At 48.0% G+C, this 14,115-nt stretch overlaps 1 protein-coding gene across 1 annotated transcript in view; it reads right to left on the bottom strand.

The window, feature by feature from the left end:
• Uck2 (uridine-cytidine kinase 2) overlaps positions 1-7,548 on the bottom strand; it is a 68,505-nt gene extending 60,957 nt beyond the window's left edge. Inside the window, exon 1 of the mRNA XM_041662688.1 lies at positions 7,105-7,548. Coding sequence (XP_041518622.1) covers positions 7,105-7,203 — 99 coding nt within the window. The 5' untranslated portion in view covers positions 7,204-7,548. The remainder of the gene's footprint in view (positions 1-7,104) is intronic.
• Between the last annotated feature and the right edge of the window lie 6,567 nt (positions 7,549-14,115).

Here is a 14,115-nt window from a genome sequence, read left to right as displayed (position 1 = left end):
CGTGAACAGCACTGACCACATCTTCCAGTCACAGCCAAGGCAAACAGGGTCAAGATGCTGAACAGGGTCTGGAGGGTAGTTCGGTGGGAGTGCATGCTCGGCTTAGGAGGTCCATGTTCAACCACAGCAACAGCCAAACTGTTGGAAGAAGTAACTAGGCAAAGCTGCAAGCGGGTCTGGAGCAAACACTCAAGGTTATACAATCAGTCAACTGTTAGGGCAATTAGAACCGGATAACCGGATAACTGAGCTATCACCTCCGGCTAGGGAAAATACATCCTAGGGAAACCGTCCCACACAACAGAGCCATTTACAGCCCCTTGTGGACTTTTCCTATAAACAAAAACAAACAAACAAAAAATGTAGGGGGGAGAGTGGAGGGGGAGGTGGAGAGATGGCTCAGAGCACTACTCTTCCAGAGGTCCTGAGTTCAATTCCCAGCAACCACACGGTAGCTCACAACCATCTGTAATGAGATCTAGATACCCTCTCCTGGCAAGCAGGCACACATGCCGGGAAAACACTTAACACAGTAAATAAATCTTTAAAACAAACAAACAAACAGATTGTGGCTGTGTGTAGGAATGCAGGCAAGCTTTTAATCTCACTCACTTAGAGGCGAGAGGCTCTCAGGGTTCAAGGCCAGCCTGGTCAGTCTACAGAATGAATGAGTTCCAGGACAGCACAACTACACAGTGAAACCCTGTCTCGAAGGGGGAAAAAAAGGGGCCATCAAAATTCATTTGGTCAAAACACTTGCTGCAAAGGCCTGAATTCAAGGCCCAGGACCCACAATGGAATAGGGAAAAGCTGTCCTCTGACTTCCCAGCATGCCTCCCATTGTTAAAAGGACTTTCTTTGACTTGGATGTCTGCAGAGTTAATGACAGTCATTAAGTCAATATTCAAAACACTCAATAGTTTCAAATACTCAACTTCTAAATTAATGTCACCAAGTCACCTACCTAAGAATCACTGAATATTAAACATGATTTGGCCTAGGGATATAGAGCGCTTGCATAGTATGCACCAAGCCCTGAGTTCTATCCCAGCACCACATAAAACATGGAAGTATGGTAGCACAGCCTGTAAGGCCAGCACCCAGGAGCTGGAGGGAGGATCCTAAATTTAGCATCATCCTCACACAGCTAGTCCTAGCTAAGCCAGCCTGGAATACATGAGCCTCTAACTCAAACAGATGATAGACAGACAGACAGAAAGACAGACAGGAGACCAAAAAGATGGCTCAGCAGGTAGAAGGCTTGAGGACTTAAGCTCAATCCCCAGATCACAGCTGGTAGAAGGTGAAGAAAACTGATTCCCAAGAATGTCATCTTCTACCTCTACATACAGGCCATGCATGACATTAGCATACCTGTACTCACTCAAATTAGAATAAAATAACTTCCTCAGTTTCACCTAACATTCAGGTATTTTTTAAAAGACATTTTAAAAAATACACGCATGTGCCATGCAATGATGGCACACGCCTTTAATCCCAGCCTTGTCTCAAAAAAGTGTGTGTGTGTGTGTGTGTGTGTGTGTGTTACTGTATACATGTGAAGGTCAGAAGATACCTTTTGGGAGTCAGTTCTCTTCTACCATGTGAGTTCCAGAACCCAAACTCAGTTTGTCAAACATTACCCATTGAGGCATCTCACAGTACCAAAGACACACATCAATCACCTTTTTTTTTTTCAAGACAGGGTTTCTCTGTATATTTGGTTCCTGTCCTGGAACTAGCTCTTGTAGACCAGGCTGGCCTCGAACTCAGAGATCCGCCTGCCTCTGCCTCCCAAGCGCTGGGATTAAAGGTGTGCGCCACTACTGTCCGGTTTCAATTACAAATATTTTAATAAGAACCAAAAGTGCCAGGTGATGATGGCACAGGCCTTTAACACCAGCACTCAGGAGGCAGAGGCAGGCGAATCTCTGTGAATTCAGGGTCAGCCTGGTCTACAAAATGAGTTCCCTGAGGCCAGAGCTACATGAAGAAGCTGTCTATAGGAAAAAAAAGAAAAGAACCAAAGGCTCTCTACACTAAAGAAACATTTCTGAATGTCTTCACACCAATTCCATCGTTTCATAATTCCTATTCTGTCAGTTCATAAAAACATGGGGCACACTTAATTTACACATATATAATTAAATTTGATGAACTAATGATAAAGCTGATAAAAATGACTTAAAGGGCAAGAAAAGTATAATACACTAACTATAAGTACACCTTCAGATATTGTTATTGATTTAAAATATTGAGACACCCTAAAAGATCTTGAACAGTTTCACCCATCACAGACCCCACCAGCCAGAGGTCACATCTCACACTTTCACTGGACTTCCCAAAGGCAAGCTGTCTAAATCAGGGCAGATGATAAAGCTAACTCTGAGAACTAACTCACAGGGGTTGGTTCCCTCCGCCCACCATGTCTGTACACACGAGCAGGCTAGCTACCAGCACACAATAAAGTAATCACTTTTAAAATTTAAAACAAGATTCTACCCAAGACCTAAGCACACCCTATATACCAAGATGAGTTAGATGAGCACGGGGTGAGCCACAGAAAGGACATTTCAAAGACACTCGGTCAAATAAAGGAAGGGCTTCCTGAGGGAGGGAAGGCAGCCGGGAAGAGGAGATGCTGGGGCAGGCTTCTTCATTGCACACGCTGGATGCGTGCACTGAACTAAATGAAGAATGTGAAGAGGAGCAACAGTGAGGACCTCCCTGGGAAAAGGCATGGCATTCCTAGTGGCAATGACCGTCAGAGCATGAGGCTGGCAGCCAGCACCAGAGCCTTACCAAGACCAAGGCAGCAATTTGGGGCGACAGAAAACACACACAGTGCTTGCTCAAAGAAACAGCCCGGGGGGACAAAGCCTGCACCCAGAAAGAGTAGAAGCGGAGCAGCTGAGGTTCCAGGAATGGGGCAGCAGAAGCAGCGATGACACGGTCCCTCAGCCTTCTAAAGCAGTCCAAAAGCAGATGCTGACTCACAGGCAAGCTGAGCCGAGCAATCGGCCCACACCTCAATGGAGACCACTTGTCAGGTATTACTCACAGCCTAGCCTCCCTAAAAATACCTTCGAGGGGTGGTCACAGCTTGCAGAAAAGCACCGAAGAACTGGATCCCAGCCCCACCTGTGTCCCCAAGCCAAGACTTCTGTCTCTTCTAGAAAGGCACCTGTCTAAAGCACTTATAGAGAAGACATGAGCAACAGCATCAGTGAAAGCCATTTACTGAGACGTGCAAAATACACGGGCCAGGACATCAGAGGGCCTCTATTGAGTTTCTGACCTGTACTCTGTCTGAGCCGTGGGAGACACATCAAGGTATGTGGAAAGGAAAGTGACAGCAAGAGGTAACACGAGGAAGACCACCTGAGAAGGTGTGACAGGGCTCAGGCTGTCTTTATTGGTCAAGGACAAAAATTCAAGGGAGGGAGGGAACTGTACCTAGTGATGAATGTGTACAGGCCTGGACAGGAGGGCTGGCGGGGCTTGTCGGTTTTGTTTCTGCCTCTCCTTCCAATGGTATTTCTTGCTATCACCTGAACCCATTGCTTAGGAGGAAATAAGGGTCTGGCTTTTGATAATGATCAGAAAAAAATGTTCTCATCCACTACAGACTGGCTTCATGCTTTTGAGGTTTAGGGGATCAAGCTCAGGACCTTACGCTTCGTAGGCAAGAGTTCTAACATGGAGTCACATCCCCAAGGCATTTTAATTTTTTTCTTAATTTTGCTTTTTTGAGGTAGGCCCTCACAGCCCTGGAACACACAGATCCACCAGTCTCTGCCTCCCAAATGCCAGGTCAAAGGGTACGTACCACCACACCCAGATTAAGTTAACTGTATGAATGTTTTTGCCTGTCTGTCTGTGTGCCACATGCATGCCCTGTTGGTATCAGATCTCCTAGTACTGGGCGCTAGAAGTCAAACCCCAGTTCATCTGCAAGAGCAGCCAGCATGCACCCTTAGCTGCTGAGCCATCTCTGTAGCCCCCACCACCACCAATGGGAAATTTTAAAATGACCTGACAATGTCTGCCCAGAAAAGTTTAAATTTCTCATTCCTCTTCATCTATAAAACAAATCTCAGAAAGTGTCACAGAGCAGAGTGTCAGGACTTGAAGGACTCTACCGCTTGGAAGGTAGAAGCGGGAAGATGTCCAGCCTGGAGCAGAGAGCGTTCAATGCCTGCTGAACTACAAACAAAGACCCTTTCTCAAATATATAAATAAAATTAAAATACATGGAACTGCAATCACTATTTTTGCCTTCTACGACCAAAATAATTTAGACTGAAATAAAATATTTGCACTCTGGAGAGCCTCAACATAGAGACCGGGGGGGGGGGGGGGGGGGGGGGGGGGGGGGGGTGATCCCATAGGAAAAGGAAAAGGCCTCCAAAGAGCGGAGTGTCTTCTCTTCAGGAAGAGACCGGAAAGGGAGAGGATCCATATAGGATAGGGCTGAGGGGTATTGAGAGGTTTGCCCTTTGCTATCTCCATACATTCCCTGTTGGATTTCACAGCGTGAAATGGCTCCGTGTCTCAGCACCGACACTCTAGTCCCAGCTCTGCCACTAACTCTGTGACCAGCATACATGATTAGCTCGGCCTCATTCCTCTCCTCTGCACGCCGCAAGCTCCTGGGTTACAACACCACCACCCCAAGACACAAATTTTAAAACAGGTAGTTCGATTGTTGACCTCTAGAGGCTCTGAAGTTCCTTGTAAATTGCTTATCTCAAAGCCTTTGTCTTTTTCCAGTTTCCTTTCACCAGAACATAGGGTATCAACCTGCCTTGTTTCTAGCCCCTACTGCACCAGGTTTGAGAAAGAGATCCAGTTTGTTCATGTTGACTTCAAAAACAAAAAGGAAGTTGGAAAGAAGGAAACTTTCAAAATCTTTAGTGGAAAAACGCTTAAGGACTGGAATAATTATGAGATAATTACAACAAACTGACCACACAAGAAATTTTTTTGGAAGTCCGATCCTCTTTTAACGTTCTGAGACAGTGTTAAGTTGTCCAGGCTGGCGTCATACTCCATCTGGTACCACAGGCAAGGGGATGTTTTTTAAAAAATATACACTGTCTGGTGTAGTGGCCTGCACCTTTAATCCCAGTACTAAAGAGGCAGAGGCAGGTGGATCTCCCAGAGGGAGACCAGACTATCTACATAAAGAGTTCCAAGGCAACCAGGAGACACTGTCTTAAAATTATATATATATATATATATATATACACACACACACACACACACACAATTCTTTAACCATAACAAGCCATCACATGCCCAAGATGTTCATTTTGAAAACTGCACCAAGAGACCTTTCTTTGGTTGGGAGTTCCCTCCTCTTCCTTGATGAGAAGCAGGTCAGCACAAAACTGGCTACTCCCACAGTGGCTAACTGCCCCTCCCATTCCAGCTGTCTAGGTGATCCTTCAAACCCATCCTTAATATCAACTGTGAAGGCCGTTTAATAGTAACACTGAATAAGGATGTTTTCGCCTTTTCAGTGTGTCACATTTCGGCCTCTGTGATGACTGAATTATTTAGGGGATGACCAAGGTCATTGTTTCTAAATGTTCCGTTCATCTGCAAGTTTAAAGTCTCTTCCCCACTAAGAGAACTGGACTTGAGGCTAACGGGCAACCTCCAACTTCACCCCAGGCATCGCTCTGGAAACACAGCCAAGAAATTAGAAAAGGCATCTCTACAGCAGGAACACTGGGAAGAGAACAGGGTGGCAGAGCTAATTCCAAAACGAGCCAATAAAAGAGTCCTGATAGGACTGGCATCCGGGTTTTGCCTAGCATTCCTAGACGCACTAGTGAAGAACATATTTTTAAATTTAACATGTTATAAAGCAAAGAGAAAATAACCTAATTCAGGGACCCAAACAGCATTGCAGCGTGCTAGCCATGGAAGCTAAAGACGACTTGAACTTAATAGATACCGGAGTTCTACAGGATACAACGCTGAGTCTGGGCTACTGGCCTAAAGTACTCCAGACCTGAAGGGAAAATACAAAAAAATCAAAATGGAGGAGGGGCCAAGGAGAAAAGGGCTGGAAGCAAAAAACCTCGTGGCGCGTGGCGCGCGTCCCATGGCGCCACCCAGCCTTCCTGCTCCGCGCTCTCCAGCCTGGGGACTCACCATCCCGCCTCACCAGCTCCCCCAGCACGCGGCGTCCAGCTCCCCCACTCCCCCGGCGCCCCTCGTGGAGCCCGAGCGCCCACTGAACTTGGAGGCTGTTAAACGGAAGGCGAGCCAGCAGCCACGTCTGAAAAGGCAGCGAGGGGGGGTAAAGAAAGAACCATCTGGGAGGGCTCCACCCTTCTCCACCTGCAGAAAAGGCCCGAGGTGAAGCCAAGATGCCTGTCACTGCTGGGGGGGAAAAAAGAATGAGGGGTCCCTCGGAAAGTCAGACTCGGTAGCCCCTTCCCTGGGGTCCAAGGAAAGAAAGAGAGCAACCCGGACGCCGGAGAGCACGGAACCAGTACAACTTTCTCACTAAGACTGATCCCGTTTTCTCTTCCAACTGTAAAAGACACCAACCCCCGCTGTCATCCCATCCGCGACAGCGCCCACCGAGCTTGGCTCCCTCCCGGAAAGCCCTGCACCTCCTAGGTGGGCTCCCGGTAGCCGGCGCGCCACCTCGCGCATCCCCGCCACCCTCGCAGCCCGTGGGTTTGGGCAGCCGACCAGGGCCAGACGGAGGCGGAGGAGCGCACGGGGCCTCCCCAAAAGCCCCATCCTCATCCCCGACTTGCAAAACAATAAGCATCCGCTTTTCGCCCCTCCCCCACAGGACCCTGACCACGAGTCCCAGCCGCCACGGGGAACGGGCGAGAGAGCGCACCAACCCTGCGGGGAGGGTAGTGGGGACCCACACCCGGGACCCTCAATCGTCCCAGTACCCCGCCGATCCCCAACGCCGCGCCCGGAGCCTGCGCGAGGCTGGCGGCGCCTGAGCGCGGCGTCCGGGAGCGAGGAGCGCGCGGGCCACGCGGTGGCAGGCTGCAACTGCCACGACCCGCGGGCGCCCGCCACATGTGCCGCCCGCCGAGCGGGTAGGGCGCGCGGACCCCTTACCTTGCCGCTGGCCGTGCCCCCGCTCACGCCGATCAGAAAGGGCTCGCCGCCGTTGGGCTGCTGGTGGTTCTGCAGGGTCTGCTCGCTGTCCCCGGCCATGACTCGCGCCGCCCCTCCTCTCGCAGCCTGTGCGAAGCGACGCACGCTCCCCGCCCGCGACCGACCCGGCTCGCTCAGCGTCTTCGCCGCCGCCGCCGCCGCTGGTAGTCGCCGCTACCGCCGCCGCCGAGGTCAAGGCTGGGCCGGCCGGCCGCGGCTGGAGCGGGGGAGGGGGTGGGAAGGGGAGGCCGAGACGGCTTTCCCGGAGGTGCCGAGAGCTCTCCTGTGCCCGTGGCGGGCCGTGGGGTTTACATCCCAGGCAGAGGTCAGCGTGATGAGGCTGCTCCAATCCGGGCCGGCTGCGAGCTGCTATTCGCCAGGAGTCTGGCCCCAGCCTCCGCCCCGCCCGGGCCCCGCCACCGCAGCCGCCGCCCGAGGTCTCTGGGAAAGGTGTGAGCGCCACTCCCCTCCCCACCCGCCGGATTAACCCCTTCCCGGACGGAGCCAGAGCCCGGGAGAAGAAACTGGCTGGGTCAGCGTTTTCATGCTCCTGTCTGCCTCCTATTTCAAAAGAGATCAAAAGCCAGAAGAGGCTGCCGAGAATGGAGGAAGTGCCTCAGGTTTGAGACGCAAAGTTGGGAAAGGCTGGGAAGATGGAGCTGGAGCACAATTAATGCCTGGACCCTTTATCCACACTAAAACTTGTGTTTTTAGTAGGACTCCCTTCCCACGCCCTGTATGCCAAAATAGTTTGTCAGCCGCTTGACTTTAGAGATTTCCTGTCTTGGAAACCCCCAAGTGCCATTTTCTTTAGCAGGTCTGTCCTCATGTGACTCCCCAAATGAAGGGTGACTCGAGGACAGTTCCCCCTCCTGGATAATCAGTGCCCTTCCACACTGCAGCATCCTGGATCCCCGTTACTGACATTCCTGTGAAGCTAGGGTTGATGAAAATAGAAACATAAAGTCATTTCGATTCATCGATGACTTTTAACTGTCGTAGTTTATTAGCCGGCCATGTGTCACTTAGTTAGGAAGGCAATACCAAATAGAGACTGAGGAGTCGTCTTCATCTCCAGAGCCAAATTTCTTCAAGTGTGCCGTGCCTCGGTGTTCCCATCTATAAAACGGAAATAATAATGGTGCTCACACTCTAGGATTTTTGTTGGCTGTCAATGAATTATCATAGGTAAAGTTTTCCGAACAATGCTTGAATATCACTGTTGAGCCTGTATTGGGGCTTGAAAAGACTTCTAAAGGACTGAACCAACTCAACTGGACCAGAAAGAGCAGCTATGCTTGGCACGTGTGAAAGATTCTCTGGACTCTAAACCTTAGCACTGAACTGATGGGGCCCTAAAGGGGGCTTAAGAGGTTGGAGAGATGACCCAGCCATTAAGAGCAGAGGTTGATCATCCAGAGGGACCCCGGATACTATTCCCAGCACTCACATGGCAGCTCACAACAATCTGTAACTCCTCTTTCAGAGGATCTGATGCCCACTTCTGTCCCGTGTGCACCAGGCACACATGGTACACAGACATACATGCAGGCAAAACACCTATATACATAAAACAATTTTTAAGTTTTAAAAAGTAAAAATGTAAAAGAGCTCATGTCTATCACATTCCCTTGTAAATATTAGTTTTGAATAATGTCAATGTAAATATTAGTTTTGAAGGTATCGAGCACAATCGGTCAGGTGTTGGTGGCTCCTACCTTTCTTTGTTCATGCTGACTTCAAAAATAAAAAGGAAACTTTTTATTTTTTTTTCCTGACACAGAGTTTCTCTGTGTCGCTCTGGCTGTCCTGGAACTAGCTCTGTAGACTAGGCTGCTTCAAATTCAAAGATCTGCCTGCCTCTGCCTCCTGAGTGCTGGCATTAAAGGCGTGTGCCACCATGGCCCAGTTTGAGAATAGAATCTTCTGTGACCTAGGCTGATCCTTTGCTCCCTACCCAACTGAAAATGACCCTCCTTTTCCTCCAGTCTCCCCCTCCCACATGGTGGGATTCCAGGCATACACCACCAAGTTCACCTTACTAATGTCTTTTTCTCTTCTGAAATATTGTCACCAACAATACCAAACTCCATTTGGAGGAAACCAAGATGAGAGTGAGTGGCTACTTGGTGTCCATAGGAGGCACTGGGAGAGGCTGGCTGGACCTCACCCCATCAAACGGCCCATCTGACTGTAGGTGGGTCATCTTCTCCCAAAAGTCTCTCCTCTTCAAGGGGAGTAGCAAGGATTTGCAGATCTCTATTTATAGCCCAGTGTGAGGCCTGTGGAGTTTAATGAATCCACAGATTAACATGACTGTAGCAGGCAGCTAAGCAGAAAGGAAGAGAAAAGGCCACAGCGTGAACTTTTCCAAAATCTAGCTTAAGATAGTTAAATATGGAAAATATCTTAGCACAAAAATTTTCAGTCGTATTTGAAACATCTGAAATTTAAACATCTTTTTTTTTTCGAGACAAGGTTTCTCTATAGCTTTCGTGGCTGTCCTGGAACTAGCTCTTGTAGACCAGGCTGGCCTTGAACTCACAACAATCCACCTGCCTCTGCCTCCCCGAGTCCTGGGATTAAAGGCGTGCACCACCACTGCTCAGATTAAATTTAAATATCTTAAACAACCTACCTAGGCTGGGTATAAGGGCAAACACCTTTAATCCCACCATTTGGGAGGCAGAGGCAATCAGATCTGTGAGCTCCAAGACAGCCAAGGCTACATAGAGATGCCTCTGTCAAAAAAAAACTAAAACAAAAACAAAAACAAAACCACTAAAAAAAAGTACTACAACAAAACCCACCATTGATATACTAATCCTGCTACATCGTGTGACTAGTCATGGGCCCATCTCTACCGATGAAGATACTTTTGAGGACTTAAACTGACATTTCTTGCCCTTTTTCCCTTCTAATTATTACATCCCAACACCTAGGACAGTGGTTGGCACAGAGTACAGCTTCAGCTAATGCTCCTTGAATGGATGAAGGAGAGGCCACATCTCATTTCTGCTGCATCCCCAAGCCCCCCTCCCCAGGAGAATGACAAGCAAGTAGGATGCGTCAGATGTGTGGTTGTTTAATGAACAAATGAGTGAATAAAGATAAGGTTAAAAGGTACCAACAAGGGCTAAAGAGATGGCTCAGTGGTTAAGAGCACTGACTGCTCTTCCCAAGGACCTGGGTTTAATTCCCAGCACCCACGTGGCAGCTCGCAACTGTAAATCCAGTTCCAGGGAATCTGACATCTTCATAACAATGCACATAAAGTTAAATCATCAAAAAGGTACCAACAAATACACATTTTTTATCATTTTGAAATGGAAACATCCCTGTGATTGTAATTGAGAGAGACAGGAAGGAGGGGGGGATGGAGGAGGGTCATTTGTCTATCTGTTGTTTTCATTGGTTAATTAATAAAGAAACTGTTTGGCCTTTGATAGGACAGCAACTTAGAACAGAATTCTGGGAGAAAGAAAGCTGAGTCAAGCAGACACCATCGTTCTCCTCTCCGAGATGGATGCCGGTTAAGAATCTTCCTGGTAAGACACCACCTCATGGTGCTACACTCATTAATAGAAATGGGTTAATCAAGATGTGCAAGTTAACCAAGAAGAGGCAAACTAATGGACCAAGCAGTGTTTATAAGAATACAGGGGCTGGAAAGATGGCTCAGCCGTTAAAGGCTAGGCTCACAACCATAAATATAAAGAGTTCAGTTCCCAGCACCCACGGCTGTCTCTCCAGCCACAAAAAAAAAAAAAAAAAAAAAAAGAATACAGTTTCCATGTAATTAATTTGGGTAAAGCTAGCCCTGCGGAGCTGGGCGGGAACACAGCCCACTGCTCTTCCTTCAACAGAGGGGCAGAGGGAGAGGAGTCTTACTGTGTAGCCCTGGCTGTCCTGGAACTTGCCCTGTAGACTAGGATGGCTTTGAACTCACAGAGACCAGCCTGCCTCTGTCTCCCTAGTGCTGGGATTAGAGGAATATGCCAACACACTCCATTACTAATTTTATTTTTTAATTTTTTTCCTGGCATTACATTTTTGATGTACTTTGTCCCCACCAAAATTTCAAACTGATAATCGCTTTCCTATATAACAGAAAAAAAAAAAAGTTCTTGGGACCTTTTAAGGGAGATAGGTATAGGTCACATGAGCTCCAGCCTCACAATGGAATGAATGGCGTTCTCCCAGGGTGGTCTATCTATCAGTCCTGGTCTCTCCAATGCTCCCTCTCTCACAAATGTCTCCTCTACGGCTTGGCATCTGCAAGACACTGCCCACACCCTGACCTTGCTTTGTCATTTTCCACGCTGTGAGAAAGCGTAAAACTAGTCCCCCACCAGAAGCCTATAGATGCTGGAGCCATGCGTGGAGACATTCTTGTTTCCCAAAGCCTTCTTTAAATGTACACAGTAACTTTCTACACTAGTCCCAGTGTGCCTGTTACCCAGCTGAGCTTACCTAGTAGCCGAGTTAACACAATACATCTGTTTGTACCTTGCTCAACACTAATAATAGTATTTGACCTCTGTGCAGGAGTTAATATCCACAAAAATGCTCTGGAAATGGTGAAAGCTTTCTATAAAAAGATAAGGCCTGGGTAGCAGAGGAGGCCAGCTGCATGCGCCCCACCCACTCTGTATCCCCTTGCCCTTCCCATCTTTAGGGCTGGCTTGCCTACACAAAAGAAGTTGCCCTCTGTTTACTCTCAGTATGGTGACCTCACCAAGGACTTAAGTGTCTTGCTCTCTACAGAGCAAAGCAAGCCGCCTCTGTTGCTCCCTATGCTGTGTCATCCTCTCTTGAGAGCCAGTCACAAATCCCATAGCCAGGGATGCTCACATCGTATTCGAGCCTCCTCTGCAATTACACTGCAGATGCGAATTAAGTGATTTCAATCTGATCCTCTGCACCTCCTATTAGGAGTGTGTGTGTGTGTGTGTGTGTGTGTGTGTGTATAGTATATATGTACACGTGTATTAAGAGCTCCCACAGACTCAAGAAAATGTGTTTTCTTGCTATCTATGATGGTTCTTTTTCCTTTTATAGAGACTCGGCCTGCTCAAGTCCTGGCCGGGTGAAGGGTTGGAAATGAAGTCAGCAGGAGCAGGCAGCTACAGCGGTAGTCAGAGAGCAATGAGACATCCCTGTTTGACAGTCCTTCGCCTGCCTGCCCCAGCTCCTGAAGCACCAGCACCCGCTCCTCCTGAAAAGCCAACTGAATCTTTCTCCCTGCAGGTGCTTCAGGAACAATGACCCATTCTCCTATTGCCTATTCATCTCCCACCAGAAGAATCTGCTACCACATTTCAGCACCATCCTGACCTCCCGCACAGAGGTCAAAACACTTAGCGTTTTCTTTTTGTCCTCTCTGTTGCCATTTCCACCTTTCCTCGGTCAGCAGTTGCTATGACAAAGCAGTACACAACTACTCTAAAGAGATGACCTTCTGATAGGAAGGCTATTTCAACCTCCACCCTGCGACCTTCATCTTTCACGCTGCTGCTGATGCTATCAGGCATAAAAGCACAGTGCCTGGGGCAAGGAGAAGGAGGGGGGGAGGAGAGAGAGAGAGAAAGAGAGAGAGAGAGAGAGAGAAAGAGAAAGAGAGAGAGTGCAGTGTCAGCCCTGCAGTAGCACCACCAGCAGCAGCTGCTGCAGCCATCTCCTGGCAGTGCGGCTGGAGATGCTAATGTTGGGCTCCGCCCCAGAAGTTATGAATCAGGAATTCAGCGGACCGCCCTGAGCAGTCAAGAGCAGTCAGTCTTTCACAAGCTCCCCCAGGAGTCTTTTGCCCACTAAAGTTAGTGAGCCACTGACCCGGCTTGAGGATAAAGGGCTAGCTAGAAAACTGAAGTTTATGTCCTGGCTTTGTTTCTGACTTTGAGACAGGGTCTCACCGACCCCAGCCCAGTCTGACTCAAACTTGAATCACAGAGCACTGTTCATGTTTTGCTGGGGATGAAACCCAGGGCTTTGCTCATGCTAGGCAAATAGCACTAGTACCAGGCTTTTTATTTGTGGGCCGCCAACCAGCTCCCAAATCATGACACAGAGACTTATTATTAGCTTTGAATGCTCGGCCTAGCTTAGCCACATTTCTGGCTAGCTCTTTAACTTAACCTGTTTCTCTTTATCTACCTTTTGCCTTGGGGCTTTTAACTTTTTTTCTTTCTTCTGTATATTTTAATTTCACGGCTTCTTTATATCTGTCTGCCTAGAGTCAGCCTAACTTCTTGCCCCAGGCATGTCCCTCTTTCTCTCCTCCTCCTCTCCTTCTCCCTTTTCCACCCTAGATTTAGCCTGTTTATTTTCTCTGCCCACCACCCCCACCTATCCTTTCTCTGCCTAGCTATTGGCTGTACAGCTCTTTATTAGACTAAGCAGGTGCCTTAGCAGGCAAAGTGAAACAAATACAACAAACGCATCTTTACATCATTAAACACACATCCTTACACCATTAAACAGATGCAGCATGAACAAAAGCAGCAGACCTTTTCACGGGTAAAGTAATATTCCACAGCATAACCAAGTATAACACATCTTTGCCCAGTTAAAATACTTCCCAATAGCACTCCATCAAGGCAGCCACATTCATAGCCCTCTGTCTAGCTTTGCAATCTTTTTTTTTTTTTTTGGCGAGTTACTTCAAGTCTGTAAACATTAGCACTGTTAAGTGATAACACTCTGGCAGGATGGTTGTGAAAATCATTACAAACTACCATACGCTCATTGCTAAGTATCAACTCCTATCCCTGCTCTTTCTCCCTGCTGCCTGGTTACACAGCGTGTACCATTTAGGGATTGGTATTCCTGATCTTCAAAGGCTCTTTCTAGTAAAAACCAAGACATACTGTCCTCCCATAAAGATAATAAATGCACACTTGGTACACAGACATACACACAAATATAATTTTTATAAAAATCCCCAAGTAAAATGACAGTGTGGAAGAGTCAAAT

The sequence above is a fragment of the Microtus oregoni genome, unplaced genomic scaffold, assembly GCF_018167655.1.
Source record: "Microtus oregoni isolate MIOR12 unplaced genomic scaffold, Mior012 000013F_ref0000133, whole genome shotgun sequence".
NCBI classification, from domain to species: domain Eukaryota; kingdom Metazoa; phylum Chordata; class Mammalia; order Rodentia; family Cricetidae; genus Microtus; species Microtus oregoni.
Note: the sequence above shows the minus strand (reverse complement) of the source record. Positions and strands in the feature narration are given on the sequence as shown.